General features: G+C 37.4%; 1 protein-coding gene across 1 annotated transcript in view; it reads left to right on the top strand.

Moving 5' to 3' along the window:
* Window positions 1-10,313, top strand: part of LOC124775426 (chorion peroxidase-like) — a 58,143-nt gene extending 47,830 nt beyond the window's left edge. Inside the window, exons 9-12 of the mRNA XM_047250259.1 lie at window positions 307-425; window positions 977-1,136; window positions 7,474-8,613; window positions 9,733-10,313. Coding sequence (XP_047106215.1) covers window positions 307-425; window positions 977-1,136; window positions 7,474-8,613; window positions 9,733-9,886 — 1,573 coding nt within the window. The 3' untranslated portion in view covers window positions 9,887-10,313. The remainder of the gene's footprint in view (window positions 1-306; window positions 426-976; window positions 1,137-7,473; window positions 8,614-9,732) is intronic.
* The last annotated feature ends 3,218 nt before the right edge of the window (window positions 10,314-13,531 follow it).

Below are 13,531 nucleotides of genomic sequence, written 5' to 3'. Positions count from 1 at the left end.
TTATGGGAAATAATTGAGAGGTCAGTTTATGCACAAAATCCTGCACCAGCAACACCTTCACAATTGCAGACAGCTATAGAAGCAGCACAGCTCAATGTTTTTGCAGGGGACTTCCAATGACTTTTTGAGTCCATGCCACATTGAGTTGCTGTAATATGCCCTGCAAAAGGAAGTCCAACACAATATTAGGAGATATCCCATGAATTCTGTGACCTCAGCACAGATCTCTTATGACAAATGAAGTATATTGTCAAAAAGCAATAACTACATAAAACATGGTAGACTAAACAGATGCTTATGTTCCAGTGATACAGATGATATAGACCTGTTTGCTGGTGGCATGGCAGAGAAACCAGTTTATGGTGGTCTAGTGGGACCAACATTTGCATGCATTATTGCTCAACAGTTCAGTAATTTGCGTAAAGGTCAGTGAAAAATATATTTTTCAGCAATTTTTTGTGACAACAGACTCTCAAAAACGTCTAAATTGGCTATTAGCACAAATATGTACAAATATTTTCAAACATTCTAAGCCAAGCAAGTAAATGTGCAATGTAAAACTACAATGCATTTTTAAATGAACAATAAGTAGATGTTCAGCAAATTCATACAATGGTGAACATCATACAAAACATTTTTAATCACAGCCAAACAGCTTATTTTAAGACTTTTTTAAACTCATATTTTTGTAGTGATATTTTAACTATTAGTGATATGTAAACCTGTGTTGGACAGGAGATTAACGAACATGTTCATAACCAAGTTACACACTTCTTTCAACAATAAAAATGAAATACTTATTTTATTCCTGTGTTTTAAGGTGAACAAATGTGTACTATAAATGCCCTTCAGTTCCTTTCATTTAACAGCAAGATAATACAAATGAAGAATCATTGTTTTGTCTGTGTTTCGCTTTTTGTAGATATGTGTTGCCAGTCAAATTTGAGTTACTACAACATTGACTGTGTTATTTTAGGTGATAGATTTTGGTATGAGAATGGAGGATTTGATTCATCACTCACACTGCCACAGCTGCAACAGATACGGCATGTAACATTAGCTCGTGTTCTCTGTGATAACCTTGATACAATTGATACAGTGCAGCCTTTTGTCTTTCTGGCAGCTGACAATGATCGGTAAGTAATACTTTGCCAATGAAACATTTGATCTAGACTCTGAGATTTCTTGTATGTCAATAAATCACAGAAAACTATTAATCATTAAATTACTTTCAAGATAAGATGACTGAAATTTTTATTTTGTATCTTCTTCTACTTCACAAATATACACCTTGACATCACTTGCATTAACAAAAGAATATTTTGTGATAACTGCTATAACTGCACCATCATTTCTGCAAATCCATAATGTTAGAGTTCAGAGTTTGATGTAATAGCTATGAATAGAATGGAAGAGGTACAAGAACTAATGGACAACTGGAATAGCGCCAATAGATGGATGAGCAAATTATGAACACATCCATGAACATATCAAAAGAAACAGAGAGCAGCAAAATATGAATAAATAAAAATAGAAAAAAATGCAATACTTCATCAACACGAAGCAAAGATTGTTGTTTTTTTCACTTATATTCATAAATGAGACGCCAAAATTAAGAAGTAATCAGCAGTTAATGTCTGCCTGAGGATGATTATCAAAGGAAAATAATTATCTGCTGCAAAGCTCAAAATATTTCTCAACACAAGTAGGTCACTACAAACTGAAACGCAGAACACAGTTTGAAAGACAACAAAATTTTATTCCACATGATAGTCTACTACAAACTGGACTGGCTGCAAATTATTTTTTCCATAACCAGCTGGCTTGGATCCATCACATTGCTGAGTTGAAAATGCAACAAACCCCTCCATTACTCCCAGTGCTTGTTTTTAAGGTGAATTATACAGTAATAATTAACTGTGTGTGTGTGTGTGTTTCCATTTTTATTTTTATCTTGTGTCCACAGTCTGCAGCTCACAAATCCAGCTATTTTTGATTCTTACAAACTGAAAGGTAGCACAGAATTCATACAGGCTGAATATGATGCCAATATGACTTCAGAGTACAATTTGGCAAAGTAACTGTAACTGCCTTCCCATGTGACATTACGTATAAAATGAATCTAAAAACAAAGATGATGTGACTTACCAAACAAAAGCGCTGGTAGGATGATAAGACACACAAATAAACACAAATATACACACAAAATTCAAGCTTTCGCAACCAATGGTTGCTTCATCAGGAAAGAGGGAAAGAAAGGGAAAGACCAAAGGATGTGGGTTTTAAGGGAGAGGGTAAGGAGTCATTCCAATCCCGGGAGCGGAAAGACTTACCTTAGGGGGGAAAAAAGGACAGGTATACACTCGCGCGCGCACACACACACATCCATCTGCACATACACAGACACAAGCAGACATTTGTAAAGGCAAAGAGTTTGGCCACACCATTTATACTGCCTGTTTTGGCTCTAAAATATCTTGTCATTTACATAATTATATAAAAAGTGATGAACATGGTACAAAATTATAAATTATGGCATATACTTTGATGGTAGTATTTTGAAAAATTGGTGAATGAAATCTGAACTTCTTATATTATGTGAAACCACTTTCCTTATGGAGGTATTGCTGGGCCATCCATCTTGAATCTTTCATTTGGTACATGTTAAAATTACAGTATTTCACATTTTCCTAAAACAGCTCTTTTTTGGCTTTGTTGAATAAATCACCCAGTGTAGAACAAAAATATTGTTATTAAACTATTTCATTAAATATGGCAAACATAAGTTTCAAATGAGTACAAAAAAGTTAAGTCATGCAAAAAAATTACATACTTGAATGCTGTTTGTTGGATAAGCGGAGTTGTTAACATTACTCAGTACTGCTACATTTCATCCATCATCTATCCATGAACTGTCTCTTGTTCTCTTCAGTCAAGGATGACTTAGAGCTTAGCAGATCTCTTGTCTAGCACTTTTTTTTTTTAAATGTGTTATGTAATGACAAATAAATTATCCATATAGCTGCAGAATAGTGCAAGGAACACCAGTGGGCCATACAGCTCTTATGACATACTAATTCCCTGTTTCAGAGCATGGTCATTGAGTATGATGGCATTATTTTGCTTACTCGCATTTCTACACAGTGGGGCAGTGCTGTAAAAAGTCTGAGGAAATGTACACTAATAATTCAGGATAGCAAATACTAATTGACAACACATAGGCCAGTCAACCACCCAAAGCCAGTTACGTATCAAGTGGCAGCATCCGATGATGCAAAAACTTAATTTAGGTCACCATGTACCATCACTTATAACTTCAACTAAGCTGACAAAATAGACCCTTATATTCACAACATATCAGTTCTTCAGATCAGTTGTTATTGATTCAGGATTTTTGTAAAGTTTGGAAATATTCCTCTAACTTGACTTTTTATCATCCATGAGATTTAAAACATTGCATATATAGATATATAGCACTGGCTGTTGATTTCTGGCTTCTGGAGGCATGCTACGAGTTAATACATCAGTGGTGAATAATTTTTCAATCACTTTAGTTTATTGTAAAAAACTACATATAGTTCATCTACATTTATACTCCGCAAGCCACCCAACGGTGTGTGGCGGAGGGCACTTTACATGCCACTGTCATTACCTCCCTTTTCTGTTCCAGTCGCGTATGGTTCGCAAGAAGAACGACTGTCTGAAAGCCTCTGCGCGCGCTCGAATATCTCTAATTTTACATTCGTGATCTCCTCGGGAGGTATAAGTAGGGGGAAGCAATATATTAGATACCTCATCCAGAAACGCACCCTCTCGAAACCTGGCGAGTAAGCTACACTGCGATGCAGAGCGCCTCTCTTGCAGAGTCTGCCACTTGAGTTTGCTAACCATCTCCGTAACGCTATCACGGACCAAATAACCCTGTGACGAAACCCGATCTGGTACGGATCCCACACTGATGAGCAATACTCAAGTATAGGTCGAAGGAGTGTTTTGTAAGCCACCTCCTTTGTTGATGGACTACATTTTCTAAGGACTCTCCCAATGACTCTCAACCTGGTACCCGCCTACCAACAATTAATTTTATATGATCATTCCACTTCAAATCGTTCCGCACGCATACTCCCAGATATTTTACAGAAGTAACTGCTAGCAGTGTTTGTTCCGCTATCATATAATCATACAATAAAGGATCCTTCTTTCTATGTATTCGCAATACATTACATTTGTCTATGTTAAGGGTCAGTTGCCACTCCTTGCACCAAGTGCCTATCCGCTGCAGATCTTCCTGCATTTCGCTACAATTATCTAATGCTGCAACTTCTCTGTATACTACAGCATCATCCGCGAAAAGCCGCATGGAACTTCCGACACTATCTACTAGGTCATTTATATATACTGTGAAAAGCAATGGTCCCATAACACTCCCCTGTGGCAGGCCAGAGGTTACGTCAGTAGACGTCTCTCCATTGATAACAACATGCTGTGTTCTGCCTGCTAAAAACTCATCAATCCAGCCACACAGCTGGTCTGATATTCCGTAGGCTCTTACTTTGTTTATCAGGCGACAGTGCGGAACTGTATCGAATGCCTTCCGGAAGTCAAGGAAAATAGCATCTACCTGGGAGCCTGTATCTAATATTTTCTGGGTCTCATGAACAAATAAAGCGAGTTGGGTCTCACACGATCACTGTTTCCGGAATCCATGTTGATTCCTACAGAGTAGATTCTGGGTTTCCAAAAAGACATGATACGCGAGAAAAAAACATGTTCTAAAATTCTACAACAGATCGACGTCAGAGATATAGGTCTATAGGTTTTCGTATCTGCTCGACGACCCTTCTTGAAGACTGGGACTACCTGTGCTCTTTTCCAATCATTTGGAACCTTCCGTTCCTCTAGAGACTTGCGGTACACGGATGTTAGAAGGAGGGCAAATTCTTTCGCGTACTCTGTGTAGAGTCGAATTAGTATCCCGTCAGGTCCAGTGGACTTTCCTCTGTTGAGTGATTCCAGTTGCTTTTCTATTCCTTGGACACTTATTTCGATGTCAGCCATTTTTTCGTTTGTGTGAGGATTTAGAGAAGGAACTGCAGTGCGTTCTTCCTCTGTGGAACAGCTTTGCAAAAAGGTGTTTAGTATTTCAGCTTTACGCGTGTCATCCTCTGTTTCGAGCCACTTACTGATTTAACGTAAGACCAGAACTTCCTAGGATTTTCTGTCAAGTCGGTACATAGAATTTTACTTTTGAATTCACTGAATGCTTCACGCATAGCCCTCCTTACACTAACTTTGACATCATTTAGCTTCTGTTTGTCTGAGAGGTTTTGGCTGCGTTTACACTTGGAGTGAAGCTCTCTTTGCTTTCGCAGTAGTTTCCTAACTTTGTTGTTGAACCACGGTGGGTTTTTCCTGTCCCTCACAGTTTTACTCGGCACGTACCTGTCTAAAATGCATTTTACGATTGCCTTGAACTTTTTCCATAAACACTCAACATTGTCAGTGTCGGAACAGAAATTTTTGTTTTGATCTGTTAGGTAGTCTGAAATCTGCCTTCTATTACTCTTGCTCAACAGATAAACCCTCCTCCCTTTTTTTATATTCCTATTAACTTCCATACTCAGGGATGCTGCAATGGCCTTATGATCACCAATTCCCTGTTCTGCACTTACAGAGTCGAAAAGTTCGGGTCTGTTTGTTATCAGTAGGTCCAAGATGTTATCTCCACAAGTTGGTTCTCTGTTTAATTGCTCGAGGTAATTTTCGGATAGTGCACTCAGTATAATGTCACTCGATGCTCTGTCCCTACCACCCGTCCTAAACATCTGAGTGTCCCAGTCTATATCTGGTAAATTGAAATCTCCACCTAAGACTATAACATGCTGAGAAAATTTATGTGAAACGTATTCCAAATTTTCTCTCAGTTGTTCTGCCACTAATGCTGCTGAGTCGGGAGGTCGGTAAAAGGAGCCAATTATTAACCTAGCTCGGTTGTTGAGTGTAACCTCCACCCATAATAATTTACAGGAACTATCCACTTCGACTTCACTACAGGATAAACTACTACTAACAGCGACAAACACGCCACAACCGTTCGCATACAATCTATCCTTTCTAAACACCGTCTGTGCCTTTGTAAAAATTTCGGCAGAATTTATCTCTGGCTTCAGCCAGCTTTCTGTACCTATAACGATTTCAGCTTCAGTGCTTTCTATCAGCGCTTGAAGTTCCGGTACTTTACCAATGCAGCTTCGACAGTTTACAATTACAATACCGATTGCTGCTTGATCCCCGCATGTCCTGACTTTGCCCCGCACCCTTGAGGCTGCTGCCCTTTCTGTACTTGCCCAAGGCCATCTAATCTAAAAAACTGCCCAGTCCATGCCACACAACCCCTGCTACCCGTGTAGCCACTTGCTGCGTGTAGTGGGCTCCTGACCTATCCAGCGGAACCCGAAACCCCACCACCCTATGGCGCAAGTCGAGGAATCTGCAGCCCACATGGTCACAGAACCGTCAGCCTCTGATTCAGACCCTCCACTCGGCTCTGTACCAAAGGTCTGCAGTCAGTCCTGTTGACGATGCCGCAGATGGTGAGCTATGCTTTCATCCCGCTAGCGAGGCTGGAAGTCTTCACCAAATCAGATAGCCGCCAGAAGCCAGAGAGGATTTCCTCCGATCCATAGCGACACACATCATTGGTGCCGACATGAGCGACCACCTGCAGATGAGTGCACCCTGTACCCTTCATGGCATCCGAAGGACCCTTTCCACATCTGGAATGACTCGTCCCCGGTATGCACTTATGAGGGAGACCTTTTTTCTTGAATCTAGTCAAGCTTGTATATGTAATCCATTCTAATAACACTGAAAAATGGTAGTCAAAGTAATTGGGCAGTAATTACACACATTATCTTTCTCTCCATCTTTCTGACAGGAACCCTGATACTTTTCATCAACATTATATGGTAAGAAAGTCAACATACACAACGGATAGGTTTCGCTCACAAAATTTATGTAGTGTTTTAAAACGGACTAGTGTAATTGAAATATTGTTTGCTATTGAAATTTATATCATTCTACTTGAAGTATGAGGAGTGATGGAATAAGAATACAAAGTTTAAACCCACTATTAAATATGTAAGAAACACAGAATTTTAAGTACAAATTTCACATTTACAACACAGACAAATTGCATGAAGAAGAAATTATTTGTTAGTAAACATATATGATAATAAACTTCAGAAAGTTTTGGGAAAATCCAATTCTGTAACTTATTTTGACGACAAAACATTAACTTTTATACTGACCTGTTCAAGTGCAATAACTATAAATGTATGGTACTTACAACTTCAGCAATTTAGTACAATTTAATGATTGTTTTATAAAATTTTCAGTTCATTGAATAACTCACTTTTTCTTCAGTTAACAAAATCATTATGTGAGCCTTTTGTAATTTCTGTTCTTTTACAGGAACAGACATGTACCTTGCCATAGTTGGCATATCCCGAAGTTGGATCTCTCACCATGGAGGGAGCATAACAAGAATGATAATTATGCAGAAGAAGAATACACTCTTGAACTTCCCATCCGTCGACCTGATGACAACTCATACCTCAAACCTCCCAAGAATGGCAATAATTACTACAGTACAGATTTGGACAAGTATAATTCACCCAATCATACAGAGACACAAGGATACACTCCTGCAAATCATTTAAAACCAGGCAGCATGCAAAGTCCAAATTATTCTACCACACAGGAAAAATATGGTTCTCCTACAGATGGAGGAGAGATCCTATCAAATTTTAACAAAAAACCTGAAGAACACTATCATCAGCCCAATATCAAGCCCAATGAAGAGCCTTCATTGCATACACAAAGTCACAGAAATCCTATACAGGTAATTCCTGTTTATCACTATACAACCACACACAGTGCTAATCCTGACGACAAAATTTCATCAGGTCACATTCACCCTTCTCATATATCCCTACTGAACACTGTAAACCATGCTGGAGATAGTAATACTGAGAGCAATGGGTTACCATTCCCTGGCAATTTCTATGTATCTTCAAAACTTGATGAAGAGCTGTTCACTACTTCTATGACATCTCAACAGAAAGAACACGTGTACAATAATACAAAACCAATTAAATATTCCGTACTGCATCACACAATTTCAGAAGGAACTTCAAAAATGGTTACTGGAAGCAATTCATTTCAAGAATCCAATTTAGAAAACTCTCAGTCAAGTCCTCTTAAATTACTCTTATCTACTACACAGACAGGCCAACGATACAGTTTTAAAAATAACAGTTTCTTACCTCTAACATCAGGTCCTGAAAAGCCATACATAGAAGATTCATCCCTTCATACGAAAGGAACTGATTGTGGCCAAAACAGTGCTGCTGATATAGAAACTGATCACAAAGAGACTAATAAGAGTGAAGTACAGAACCGCATTACACATAATTTAACTACGCAGAACATTCCATCTACAGAAAAAGAGACAGCCACACTAGGAGAAGATTCTACAAGAACCACACTTTTGAAATCTAAAGACCCCTTACTCAGCTTAGCAAGAAAGGAAACAGAACTTCCTAGCAGCAGGTTAGTACTATATTTGTCACCGTTATTCAGCTTCTTACACATATTTTAAGTAAATTTTGTGGAAAAGTTAGTTGTTGACCATATGATGTGATATCTGGTTAACAATTGAATTCTTACAGGTAATTAAAGAAAGGTTTAGATGGGTGAATAGGATATTGCCACTGTTTTTTATGACACAGAAACTATTCTTATCACAGATTATCCTGTAGTGAATAAAACAATAACTACTAAAAAATTTCACACATCATGTGGACCAGCTAGGTGAGAGAACATTATAAGCAGCAGCCTGGTTGGTGAAAAAGAGACAGAGATAGGAAACATCTTTCATCATCAGGACAAGACACAAAGGTGCTTTGGAAATGGGTAAAGCTGGGAGATTTTACATACAAATAACTGATATGTCCATTCGGTTCAACAGTTTAGCTTCTACTGATTTCACCTATTCCCACATACATGGAAATTTGTGACAGGATTACAGTAGACGGATATTTTTCAGACACATACAGTTTAAATACAATCTACTCACTGGAAAAAAGTTTTGACAACGTTCATCAAGCTAAAAGGGACCTCTTGTACATAGTATACAGTCATAGTTAACATAATTGGCTGTTGGTTCCATATGGTAGGCATCTATTACCATGTTTGAAACAGTGATGAAGTTATCTGAAACTTCATTATGAATGCTTGCCATTCAAAAGTTATCAGCTAAGTGTACAGTACAAGTGACATTGTATACTATGAACTATATCTTAATCATTTGTTGTTGTTCCATATTACTATCGCAAATGTTACCTAAAAGGGAACTTTGTTGAAAACTAAGTGTGTTCCCCTATTCTTTACACGTACAACGAAAGCTTTTGGAAGCTCAATAACCGAATCCATCTTCTTCTATACCTAAATGTGAAAGAACTAAATGCTTCTAAACAGTATGACAGAGATAGATAAGTTGTGTGCAGAGGGACAAATCTGAAATGACTTCATAACTTTTTTCTTTTATTGCATTAACACCACACCTGTTACTTGACAGGTTAATAAAATGCTCATTATGCTATCTGATTGCAGAGAGATCCTTAAAATGCCATAATCATTTAAAATTTTGTTTTTTCAATGCTGATACAGGTTGGGGGATCTTTGTCCAGAACATCTGCAGCAGGAATTTACTGGTGAGATCCCACTACCAGCCAGTGATCCACTGTCACTACAGGAGTTCCCTCAACCTTTGCAAGAAAATTATGATATGGTAGAGGAGGAGTCAAGTGCACATGGATCCTGAAAACAGTGCATTTTCCTAATTTTTACTATCATCATGAAGTGAAATTCACCACAACATATCTGTACATATCACTTGACTGATCTCACATTTTCAGAAAAATAAACTGGATCTTTGCAGATAGATGGATAGTACAGTATGTGTCAAGGCTGTGAAATTTTTTAATTTATATCAATATTTGTCCACCACAATTGTAATAGTTCATATTGTCAGCTGTTTCAACACACAGTAATCATAATTGAGACAATCAGCCATATTAAACGCATAACTTACATTGAAAAAAACTGAGGCACTGAGTAATCATACATTGTCCAATATATGTAAAAAAAATTGCAAGCTACTATTGCAATGGATCAAAGCAAAAACAAATATTATTACAGAACTGGTATCCATTATTAACTGCATAATCTGTGGCTTAAAAGACCTTCATATGACAGACACAAAATATTCAGTAATGACAGAAAAGTTTTTACTAGACATCTTGATACACTGTCTTCTCTGTACCTACTGTTTGCAGAAACAAGAGCAGGGGAAAATAATCTTATAATATCAGAAAAGGGATTTGATGACCTTGATGTTTCAGTCAGTGTTAAAAGAAAGCAAACCTGAAGAACGCAAATAAAGAAGAGAGTCAGTACATAGATAGATTAAAATAGCAGACTGGAATGTATGTACGTAAAAAAAAGTCAAATGAAGTTTTTACTGTTGTACTGTTCAGTCCAAAGAGGGATTGATGCTATGCTGTCCAAGCCTTTTCATTTCTGTTTAACTACTGCAACCAATATCCTTCCGAATTTGCTTGTTGTATTAATCTCTTGGTCTCTTTCTACAAGTTTTGGCTCCCACACATTCCTCCAGTACTAAATTGGTGATCCCTTGATGCTTCAGGATGTGTCCTACCAACCAGTCACTCTTTTAGTCATGCTGTGATACAAATTTCTTTTCTTCCCAATTCTGTTCAGTACTTCCTCATTATTTACATGATGTACCCATCTTTTTGTAGCACCACATTTCAAAAGCTTCTATTCTCTTCCTGACTGAACTGTTTGTCACTCTAGTTTCACTTCCATACAAGTCTACACTCTAGACAAATACTTCCAGAAAAGACTTCCTAACACTTAAATCTCCATTCAGTATCAACAAATTTCCCTTAATTTTATATACACTCTACTTCAACCATCATCAGTTATTCTGCTGCCCAAATAACAAAACTCATCTACTACTTTAAGTGTCTCATTTCCTAATCTAGTTCCCTCAGATTCACCTGATTTAATTCGACTACATTCCATTATCACTGTTTTGCTTTTGTTGATGTTTATCTTATATCCTCCTTTCAAGATGCTATCCATCATCTTCATTTACATCCTCTTCCCTCTCTATAATATTACCTTCAAGTTTATTTCCTTTGTATAGCCCTTCTATATATTCCTTCCATCTATCAGTTTCCTCTTCTTTGCTTAATACTTATTTCCCATCTGAACTCTTGATATTCATACAGCTGCTTCTCTTTTCTTTAAAGGCCTCTTTAATTTTCCTATAGGCAGTATTTATCTTTCAATGAATATGAGTAGCAGAGAAAAATTGTATTACACTAATCAAAGTACGAAAAACAGCATGAGTATTTAATAGTTAGTAAAAAAATGTCTTGCGCTTCGAACCACAGTTATTTGATGCACTTAATTATTGTAGGTGATGCAATAAAATGTCTGAATCAGGTAAAAGGTGTCTCCCACATGTACCTCTTTGACGTTATATCTGCATTTTTTTCACACTTATGGAACTGACTTCAAAGTTCACAGCAATTTTATTCTCAGGTCAGTGAAAACCTAGCAGCTCTTGATTCTCTATGTTTTTTGCATGGCCAACTTGAACTCCCCACTTGCCTGTTACATCTCTGGTAACTAGTCACAATGGTTTGAGCACTCCAGTTCCAATTTCTGTTTTATGTTCTAGATTTATGACTAGTTAATCAGTTGATGAATTGATCCTTTGTTGTTGTTTAATGCATTTTCCCCTACTTTCTTGTTTCTGGCCACACATATATTCAGAATACAATAATAACTATTTGCGATATGCATTTACTTAAGCTGATATTACTACAAAATATGTTATCTGTTTATACAAATACAGTGTTTCAAATCAAGTGCAACTTTGTGATCAACTTGATGGTTTTTTATTAGCCAAGTTGGCTAAAAATATGTCCGCTCTGTAAGTACTGAATTAATCTAATGGCAACAAATGGAAATCACAAGTAAATTTTCTCACAAATTCTAGTTCAAAGGTAAGAAGTTATTGCTTGTTTTGTTAATCAGCATTTGGATCACCAACAACTATAGCAACATGGGACATTCCACAACTATAAGAAGAGTCCAGTGAAAACATGAGAGACCCAATGATAAAACTACAGGTATGCAAATAGCCATAAATATTAGATCAACCAAAAACAAGGAGACTTTGTCAGATTACTCATGTAAAAATAAGATAAGTTTGTATCAACATCAGTCTTGAAATGTTTATTTCCCTCATTATGAGACTGTCACACACAGTGTATCAACTGAATAGTTCTCACATCAAAATTGAATATGGGCTGGAGTAATCAGGCATAATTAATGGCATCTCACATGCTTCCCTTATTGTGCAAGAAAGGATACCTCCCTCATCATTGACATTAGCCTACTCACAGAACACACTGAATCCCAATGAGTTTTCAATCAGGAGACCGTAGAAGTCAAGGAACTTGTTCAAGTCTGCCCATCCACTGATCAACCTACCGTGCACTAAGTCACACTTGATCACACACAAAGGAATATACAGATATGCCACCTTACATCTTCCAATACAAATCATCCACATAAACAGTTAATGTGTTGTGTGCTACACTAGGTCACAAACTTTCAAGAAGGAACTCCCCCCCCCCCCCCCCCCCCCACCAGCAGCTGTAACGGACAGTCTCACAATTTGGAAACAAAGCATTTCCGGACCCATGTTTATCTCAACTTTCTCTTGCTTTTATGTGAGGAATAAAACACCTACATATCATCCATTACATTTCATACAACTTACATGATAGTTGATCAGAAGCCACTTCATTAAGTCTACCCATTTAAATTTTTGCAGTCAACAAAATTATTTGCTGTAAAATTTTCTATGGCAGTTCTTAAAACTCACATTTTCTATCATTTCATGCAAATGGCAGGATGATTATTTTAAACAGGACCATGGTAGATTCCTCCTCCATTCTTATCTACCTCCACCTTCAAATGCCTCAGTGTTGATAGGACATTAAACCTTCCACACACTTCACTATAACCAGTAACATTATTCAGTGGCACGATAAATGAGCAACTGATAATAGTGAACTGAAATATGTGATTAACACTAGCAAAATTTCATGACCTTGGTACTGACGATATGACAAATGACATCATTATGCAAAATTATAGTGGTACACGACCTTACTGACTATCAGAAATAAATGAAATGTAACAATATAAGGAAAAGAATAGTTGCTACTCACCATATAGCGGAGATCCTGAATCGTAGAAAAGCACAAGAAGAAGACTGTCAGAAAGTTAGCTTTCGGCTAACAATGCCTTTATCAAAAGTAAACACACACACACACACACACACACACACACACACAAAAAA

This window comes from Schistocerca piceifrons, chromosome 2, assembly GCF_021461385.2.
Source record: "Schistocerca piceifrons isolate TAMUIC-IGC-003096 chromosome 2, iqSchPice1.1, whole genome shotgun sequence".
Lineage (NCBI taxonomy): Eukaryota > Metazoa > Arthropoda > Insecta > Orthoptera > Acrididae > Schistocerca > Schistocerca piceifrons.
This window is presented reverse-complemented; position numbering and strand designations above follow the sequence as displayed.